This window comes from Mus caroli, chromosome 16 (genome assembly GCF_900094665.2).
Source record: "Mus caroli chromosome 16, CAROLI_EIJ_v1.1, whole genome shotgun sequence".
NCBI lineage: Eukaryota > Metazoa > Chordata > Mammalia > Rodentia > Muridae > Mus > Mus caroli.
In genome coordinates this window covers 90,817,652-90,827,709 of record NC_034585.1, presented here as the reverse complement: position 1 = coordinate 90,827,709, position 10,058 = coordinate 90,817,652, and the positions used below count along the sequence as shown (strand labels likewise).

The 10,058-nt window shown below is 46.2% G+C and overlaps 1 protein-coding gene across 1 annotated transcript in view; it reads right to left on the bottom strand.

The window, feature by feature from the left end:
* Positions 1–953: 953 nt before the first annotated feature.
* Positions 954–10,058, bottom strand: part of LOC110311412 (SH3 domain-binding glutamic acid-rich protein) — a 26,167-nt gene continuing 17,062 nt past the window's right edge. Inside the window, exons 5-8 of the mRNA XM_021184705.2 lie at positions 9,482–9,574; positions 6,219–6,272; positions 5,110–5,227; positions 954–1,364 (exon numbers count right to left, since the gene is read on the bottom strand). Coding sequence (XP_021040364.2) covers positions 5,141–5,227; positions 6,219–6,272; positions 9,482–9,574 — 234 coding nt within the window. The 3' untranslated portion in view covers positions 954–1,364; positions 5,110–5,140. The remainder of the gene's footprint in view (positions 1,365–5,109; positions 5,228–6,218; positions 6,273–9,481; positions 9,575–10,058) is intronic.

Sequence of the window (10,058 nt, the reverse complement as noted above, 5' to 3'; positions counted from 1 at the left end):
GGCACCGGTATAGCCTCAAAAGAGACAGCTATATCTGGGTCCTTTCAGCAAAATCTTGCTAGTGTATGCAATGGTGTCAAGCATTTGAAGGCTGATTATGGGATGGATCCCCGGGTATGGCAGTCTCTAGATGATCCATCCTTTTGTCTCAGCTCCAAACTTTGTCTCTGTAACTCCTTCCATGGGTGTTTTGTTCCCAATTCTTAGAGAAACGTTTTTAAAGGAAAGCTACTTCAGTGACTGGGGGAGGGACTAATTCGATTAAAAAAAAAAAGTCTCTTTTTGTTACCAAGGTAACAAGAAAAGAGCTATCTTCCAGAGTTTCCAGATTCTCTGTGGCTGCTGCAGCTAAATAGTACATTGTAAACAGTGCATGGCTCAGCTGAGGGAAGTTCACCTCTCTGCAGGAGACACTAACACAGTGACTGTGACAAGAGGGGACAGACAGCACAGCAAAGATAGGAGCCTTGCCTCCCTCCCGTACCCTTACCCCCACCTCTGCCCCACCCCTACCCCACCCCCAGAGCCAGAGGCATCCATCCCTGCACAGAATGGCAGGGGAAACGGAGTGCCACAGAATGTCACAGGGAAGAAAATAGCTCTGATAAAGTAACATGGCCAGGCAAGCAGAGTGATGTGGTCCAACCTATCAGAAGCAGTCAGCTGTTGCTGACCCTGCAAACCAATTGGCAGCCAGGGGATCAGAGACGTTCCTGCAGCCAAAATTGTACAAAGACTGTGAAGTTGCAGACATCTTGTCCCAGCCGCACCCCTGCATGTGTGGGTGTCAGTGCTCCGCAGGGTGTGCACAGCAATCACTTGAAAACCTGAATCAATTGACGTGACAGGGTACACAGGACTTAGTCTGAACAGACAGAGCAAGTTCAAGTCCACACAGAGGCAGAGAGATGAACCAGGAAGGGATGGGGAGAAAAACAATAAGACCAGATAGATTCTTGCCATCAATCTTTATTTATGATTGCTCTCTGGGAAGTGTTTTGTTCTGAAAGCCAAGCCTAAAACAAGCAATACACAAAGAAATCCTTCTGCTGCGTCACAGAGGGGAAACTACACCTCAAGATCCTGTTTGCAGAATATTAACGAGAAGGTCTACTTGTGCATAGCCAAGGAAACAAACGTTAAGCAAAGACCAAAAATTGCAGGCAGCGTATGCGTGCAGTCTTCACATTCAGCCTCGTGTTGACACAGTGAGGTAGAGACCCACATGCACCTAGCTGTCTGGGAGGGTGTGAGTCCTCAGTGAACCCAGGTGTGCCGAGGGAAGGGTGCTGGCTTCCAGCCAAGTATTTCGTTGAGTTAATGGAGAAGGGAGAGTTCAAATGTAGCCTCGTGGCTCGGATATTCTAGAAGGAAGGAAATATTGTGAGAAGACTGTTAAAGACAGAGTGTTCACTGTGATCTTCACTATCCAACCCACAAACCGGGAAGGCAGGGCCACATTTTACCATTTGTGGCCGCAAGTAAAGAAGAGAAAATAAATCTCCATCATGAGAATGGAGCCAGGTGTGTACTGGCTATCAGACCTAACATATACCAAACACCAGAAGAAAGGAAAGCTCTCTATGGCTTCCTGACCATTTGTTAGTGGAAGGCAGAGCAGTTGCATCTTCAGCCAAGTTCCTGATGGGTAATTTCAACAGTGCAAGTCTCCACTAGAAAGCAGTGTTGAGTCATGTGCATTGGGAAGGAGTGTTATTTATTTGTTTATTAATATGTATGTTTATACACATGTGTACACGTCTGTGTGTGTGCATCATGTGTATATGAGGGTGCCCATGGATGCCACAGGAAGGCATGGGATCCCTTAGAGCTTGAGTCCCAGGCAATTTAGGCACTAAGAACCAAACTTGAATGCTTGGTAAGAGCAGCAAGTACTCTTAACCACTGAGCCATCTGTCCAGCCTCAGGAGGTAGAATTCAATTCTGAGTACTATGCTGGGCCTGTGCCACCATGCCTTCCTTTAAAGGCAGCATTTAAGAGGCAGAAGCAGGAGGATCTCTGTGAGTTCATGAGTTCAAGGCCAGCCAGGGTGACAGAATGAGGCTCTGCATCAAAAGACAAAAACAAAAACAAAAAACAAAAAACAAAAAATAAACAAAAAAAAAAAACCAACAACAAAGCAGAATCTGAACGCCATACACTATTGCTCCTCAGATTCGAGCATAGTTTGGATTCTAACTCTAGACTGGACCGGAGAGTGTCTTCACAGTTCTGTTCACTGCCACGCACTCCAGCAGGTCACGTTTTCAACCTGAGTATGAAATCCCCCAGCACAGAGACAGGCTTGCCTCTGGAAGCTGAGTGATTCCCAGGGACTTGGACCCTGCTATCAGCCATGGCGCACGTGAAGAAAGTAAGAGGAGTCAAGGGTGAAATTTGCAGTGCTGCCTGGTTCCCTCCTTCACGTCCAGGTGTTCAGACTTTGAAACAGATTACTGCTGGCTGGGTTCCGACCTAGAACCCTCGGGGCAACACACCAAATGCTCTGCCCAGTGCCACACTGCTTTCATTTTAACTCTTGGGATTGAACCTGGACAACAACCACACACTAAGGCTTCTCTCTCCATGGTGCCATTTCACACTCAGGATTTCATGGTCGTCATTTCAGAACTGCATAATTTTCAAGGAACTCTGCAAGTGTTGTGAGTAGTGATGGATCTGCAGTATTTGGGAAGCTGCCTGTGGCCCTGTGGCCCTGTGGCTCTTGGCCCTCTGGTTCTGTGGTTCTGTGGCTCTGTAGCCCTATGGTTCTGTGGCCCTGTGGTTCTGTGGCCCTATAATCCTGTGGTTCTGTGGCTCTATGACTCTGTGGCCCTGTGACCCTGTGGCCCTGTGGCCCTGTGGCCCTGTGGCAATTTGCTTTACTCCTAGTTTGATGGTAAATTTATCACTTTTGCATTTTTCCCCAGTTCTTCAGATGGAATTTTATAAAATTCTCAAAAATGAGTCCCAGTTCATTCCTTAGCAATGGAGCTGTTACCAAAATCTGACAGACAGTTGACCTTAAAGTAGAGGTCTGTGGCCAGGTGGTAGTGGTGGTAGTGCCTGTCATTAATCCCAGCACTCAGGAGGCAGAGGCAGGAGGATCTCTGAAGTTCAAGGCCAGCCTAGTCTATAGAGTGAGTTCCAGGACAGCCAGGGCTACACAGAGGAACCCTGTCTCAAGAAAACAAACAAAACAAAGTAGAGTTCTATAGCCAGGTGGCAGTGGTGTGTATCCACAGCATAAAAGAAACATGGGGGTGGGGGAGGCATCAAGTCCTGTGTAATATAAATGGAAGGTTATAATTTTATGAACCAGTAACAAACTGTGATAGCCATTCCCACCAGCTTCAAGATGTCCTAAGAACACACAAACCATCTTGATATTGGCTTCTTGTCCATGAAAATGTTGAGATGGAATGTTCACTCTGTGTACATACACACACACACACACACACACACACATACACACACACAGGAATGCAGCAAAGGCTGCACTGGTGACCCCAGCAAATGTTATCACTCAGCTGACTAAACCAACCATTCAAGATGGCAGACCCCACCTCACCGGCTGTCTACACAGCATTGCTTAAGTTGTTCCTTAAGCAATACGTCAGACTACCAAGGAGTTCCTTTCCCATCTCTACGTGAACCTTTTTTTCTAATTGGGCACCAAGTCTCATCACAGGTCTTGCTGATGGCCTACTGTGTGCTGGGGTACTCGTCCCTTGTTATGTCCTCCTCAGCTGCTCTCCTGGCTGTAACTGGAAGTCTGACTCATGTTTTTTAGCACAGGCGTGATATAGACAGCAAAGAGACTAAAATACTCTTCAATTTTTTTAAAGCCATGGCAGAAAAATTGTAAGGACGCTCCTAAAAGACCTGCTGCCCCAGACTAGGTCACAAAGACAATGACAGCAGCAACCCCTTTTTTGCAAATGTGTTGTCCTTGTGTCTCAAAAAACCAGCTGCTTTCACAGCACAAGGTGATCTCTAGGGTTTTTACCTAGCCTCTGATAGCTAAGGATCCCACCACATCCTTCATATTCCCAGTTACTGTAAACTTCCATTCTCCCATTAATATACTCATGTGATACTTACCTACCTGTAGAGAATTACATAGTTACTGTTTTATCACCAACAGATATTTAAAACCACAAGGAAGCAAAAGCTTCCAAATGTCTCCTAGTCCAGTGTGTCCACACAAGTGTTCATGGTCCACAGTGTGTCCACACAAGTGTTCCTGGTCCACAGTATGTCCACACAAGTGTTCCTAGTCCAGTGTGTCCACACAAGTGTTCCTAGTGCACAGTGTGTCCACACAAGTGTTCCTAGTCCACAGTGTGTCCACACAAGTGTTCCTGGTCCACAGTGGTGTCCACACAAGTGTTCCTGGTCCACAGTGTGTCCACACAAGTGTTCAGTTGATATTAATAAGTGGAGACAGACTGTGCAGTCCTTAGGATGACATGCACAGCAGCAGCAATTGTCTTTCATGAAGCAGTAGCTAGCTCAGTGACTTTTGGATTAGGTTTGCAGTCAGCATCATCAGTAATGAGATCAGTCATGCTGTGGACATGCAAGCATGCTGGCTAGTAGAGGCATCAGGACTGGAAGCTGCTTCTGTGCCAGCTCTTAAGTAAATATCATGTAGAGGAAGAAGTGTATGCACACTGACCCTTCTTTATTCCCTTCCCATCATGCCCTAGTGCCAAGTCATGGACATGGTAGACGCTGAAGCCTGCAGTGCACATAGCTGAGCAGGAGAGATAGACCTGTGACAGGTCACACAGGACACACAGGTCACACAGGATACACAGGTCACACTGGACACACAGGTCACACAGGACACACAGGTCACACAGAACACACAGGACACACAGGTCACACAGGACACACAGGTCACACAGGACACTCACACAGGTCACACAGGTCACACAGGACACACAGATCACACAGGTCACACAGGACACACAGGTCACACAGGACACACAGGACACTCACACAGGTCACACAGGTCACACAGGTCACACAGGACACACAGATCACACAGGTCACACAGGTCACACAGGAGCTAGCACTCAGCTCCAGAATTATGCTCCTACCTGGGAAAGTTGAAGCACCAGCCTGAGAGGCCTAAGAATCTTCCCCTTCTCCTGCCTCTTCCTCAGGCTCCTCTTCTTCAGCTTCCCCCTCTGCTCCTCCCTCTGGTGCCTCTTCCGTCTAGTTTATACAAAGCCACATCATTACTGAGAAGCGTAAGTGCCAAAGACACAACAGGAACAAGATACCAAACTTAAGCGGAGGGCTCTCATGACACCTGCCACACAAAAGACAGTGGGGAGTGGCTGAAGAAGACATCTGACATTGATGTCCGATTGCCACATGCACACACACACATACACACACACACACAAGTATATACATACATGCAAACACACATACACACATATACATACATACACACACAAACACATATACACACATACAAACACACATACACACATACATATATATACATACATACACAAATATACAAATACATACACACATATACACATAAATGCATATGCATACATACACACACAAACACACTTACACATACATACATATACACATAATACATACATATACACATACATACACACATATACATACATACATACATACATACATACACACATACACACAAACACACACATATACACATACACAAACACATAACACACAAACATACACATACAGAGGCATACACACACAAACATACACAGACATGCACATACACACACACAAAAATACACACACCACACACATACATACAAACACACACACATACACACACAAATATATATACATATATGCAAACACACATACACACATATACATACATAAACACACAAACATATATACACATATGTATATGTGTGTATACACACATATACACATACATAAACACATATACATATATACACATATACATGCATACACACAAACACACTTACACATATACACATGCATACACATAACACACAAACATACACACACAAACATACACAGACATGCACATACACACAAAAATACACACACCACACACACACATACATACAAACACACACACCATCACACACATGAGAGGAATGTAACAAGTTACGCCAGTGTCACCAGCAAATGTTTTCACTCAGCCGATTAAACCATTAATGATGGCAGACCTTACCTCTCCTGTTGTCTCTCCCTCTCCTCCCTCTTCTCCCTCTTCTCCCTCTTCTTCCTTAGGTCCACAAAGGGAAAAAGAATGGAGTAAGCCTTACCTTGAATGTTTAAGATGAACAAACCATAATAGCATAGAATCTCACTGCACAAGTAGAGCATCAGGCGTTCTCACACACTCAGTGCAGAGATGCAAGCGACTAAGCTTTCAAACCAAAAAATAAAATAAGAATAAAAAAGTCACTTCTGCCCTTATATCCCTTAAGTGGGCCTTTACCTCAGCTGGAAACCTGTTCATTAAAGCCACAGGCCAGCCAGGCTGCTCCATAGGTGAAGAGCTTGCCGTGCACACCGGATGAGCTGAGTTCAGCCCTCATACCCCACATAAAGGTGGAATGGAGAACCGACCACACAGGATTGTCTTCTGACCTCTACATATGTGCCATGGCACAGTAATGATCATTCTTAAATAATTTTGAGATTATAATGACGTCATTTCCCCCTTCTCTCCTCTCAACTCCTCTTTCATATCCCACCCCACCCCCAATTTGTTCTCATTCAAACCCATGGCCTTGGCATGGCTGCTGCCTACGGACCTTAAAGCCTTGCCACCACCCTACAGCCTGCCTCTCTTCAGTTAGAGCCACAGCTACGCCAGCCATGGACTTGCAGTCCCTCCCTCGTGCAGCTGAGGTAGGTGCATGCCCCCTGAGGCCCAGACTCCAGGATGACTTTAGTCTCTTGTTTATCCCCTTCTTGCCTTCATGGCTCCCAGACCACAGGGTACCTTCTACCCTTCTAAGCCATCCCCAGAAACCTTTAAGAACCAGGGCTTCCCTTTGTTCCCCACACTAAAGGCGCTCACACCTTGGGAATCCCAGAGACCAGTTGCTCGCCAATAACTCTCCTAAAGGATAACTCTTTCATCTCATTCCTCTCAACCCTGCAACATCTTCTTATTGTTTAAAACAATGGCTAAAAGCCATCTGGACTCTGCTTATCCCTCTGGTTTCCCAACTCCTCACTCCTCCTTAAGCCAAACTGAATCTCATGAAATCCTTTTATATCAGCAGCCACTAAAAATAAGGTTTGCAGGGAAGGCATTTCCTAACCCAGGAGACTGAGTTACAGGTCCTCAGACATCACTGAGGTGTCTGTCTGTCTGACTGTCCTGTGTGCTCCCAGGGGCTGTGATCTATCCCTTATTTATTATCAGGATCCTGCCACAGGTGGGGCCAAGTTGTAAACTCAATGAACACCAGCAAATGGCCGGGAGCAAGAACACATGAGGGCTGATACCTACTGTCTGCCTTTCAAAGAATATTCCTTTTCTTCTTAATCTCGTGTCATCAAATTAAAACCCATCATATACAGCATGGAATTATCAATTCTATAGGGTTTTATATTTTCCTAAATCCAAGTGAAACAAGGTGTTATTAAAAATGGTGCTTGAACAGCATTGGGGGAGGGGGTTACTGCAGTAACCACTGGTCTCAACCTTAGATAACTGTCAGTAACAGGAGAGGGACTGGGAACTCCTTATCAGTACTTAAACTGACTCGATTTCTTGGAATATGTACTAAATGGCAACAGTCACCTGCTCAGTGCTCTTATAGAAATAGTCCCAAAAGTATCTCCAAGGGCCCTGGAGATGTCTGTGCTAGCTCAGAGTGCAGGCTTCCTGTCAGGGCAGGACTCTGCCTTCCCATGGCTCCTTCCCAGTCACTGAAGTTCTGCCTGGCATGGGGCGATGGCTCAATCGACTGATAAAATGTGAACTGGATATGTTTAGCAAATGCCACTCCTGCTTTTAATCCTTCTTAGGTTGAGGTACAATATACTAATTTTAAAAGCTTTCCAACATAAGCTCACAGAATTAGACAATTTTCTGAAGCAGGCCGCTGTTAAAAAGTCAACTATACGGAACGCTTGAAGTCAGTTTTGTGGTTAGAAAATAATCACATAGACTTATAAAGAAGGCTGTAACTGCCAGGTCAAGAAGCCAGGTGCAGAGTGGGTGGGAACCAGCACTGTGAGTGTCTTATTGCCCACATGATGCCGCTGTGCAGTCCTCCACAGGAACCACCGGGGGCAAACATGGGAAATGAGAAGTCTCAGATTTGCCACAGCAGCTATTTTCTGTTAGGACCTCAGCCAAGATTCAGGCCACTGGCACGGCACTAGGACAGTACCAAGAGCAGGTGTCAGTGGTGACGAGTGTCAGACATGGATGCTGAGGCCTGCCAGTGTGGCCTGAAAGGGCAACTGGCCCTAGAACTGGCAGGAGAGAGAGCCCTGGGGTGTCCTCTGGGTCACTAGCCCTTAGCCCAGACTTGGGCCTGCAAGCATTTTGGAGCTACATCCATGCTGGCCTTATAAAAGGCACTTTTGTGTGGTGAGACCCCAACTGTGTGTCACCAAGGCCAGGACTTTGGGTTTTCAGATGAGGAGAACCAACTGGTAACCAACACGACTCAAAATAATTTCACCTTTTCCACAAGGTGACTTTACAGACAGAGGCAACACAAACATGAGGCACTTGTGATATTTCCACCACTTTGTGATGCCCTCATAATGTTCCTATTGATGCTATCTATCCTGTGAGGAGGCTCAGCCAGAGGCCTGTAGCCCACCCCAACCCACAAGTCTCCTGGGCAGCCAACACCACCCCTATGCCTTGTCAGTCAAATTCCCAAATTCTGCAAGTGGCCCCCACACCCATTGTTCCGGTGCTTATAGAATCCCACACATCTTTAACATCTGGCTATCCCTGAACAGCAGATCTCTTTAGGATCAGATCACGTACATGCCTCAGACTCTCTGAGACCTGTTGGTCCCCTGGATCCTGAATTCAGTGAGTTTCTTTCCCAGTGCTGGGCTTCAGTCCTCAAGTTCCTGTTGCTGTTTCAACAACACATGAACACCTGACTGTTTTTCCCCAGGAGGCTCATGGGAAGCTATATGTAGAGTTAGTCATCATTCAAGATCAAGGAACCTTGTCTGACAGGAACATGAATGTGACATATTCATGGACTTATTCATGGATCACTGAGGCTTGTCCTGACTCTTCTCCACCAAGCCTGGTTCAGGGTCCTCTCTCTGGCCCTCTCACACCCAGTGCACAGCAGTAAAGCTGGGATGAATAGCTGATTCCTCACAGCTAAGCTCTCAGTGTCCACCTTCTTTCTCAAAGCTATGAACCCAGCACACAGCACAATTCCTAGCACCTTCCAGGAGCTCAGCAATGGGAAAGGAGCAGAGACTACTCACCTTCTTCTCTTGGGATTCAGAAAGCTCTCCAGTGTCTTCACTGTCCTCTTTCTGTGCCTCATTTTCTCCACTTTCTTCAGCCTTCTCTGTTCCCTGTTTAGAAAAGAAACTTAAGGCATCGCTGACCTTCAGTAAGCTCCCAAGTAAAAAGGTAGGCCATGCCTGCTGTGGCTTCCCATTTCCACCATGGCACATAAGTGACACCAGCAAAGACCTTCTCTGCACAAGGTCATTTAGATGCTGACACAATTTCCCCAACCATCCCCCCCCAAAAACTGCTAACAGACTGACTGCATGCATGCTGCAGCCATAAAGTGCTAAGTGCAGGGCATTGAGTTTAAGGCCAGTAAAGGTGACAGGTGCATAGACCGATGGATATAAATGAATAATGTAGACAGATTAACAAGTAAGGGGTGGGGAATGGATGAATGATAGATGGATGGATGGGTGGATGGATGGATGGATGGATGGATAAATGAATAGATGAGGCATGGGGTGGAGGGTGGATGGATGGGTAGATAAGTGGATGGTTAGGTGGATGGATGGATGGATGGATGGATGGATGGATGGATAGGTG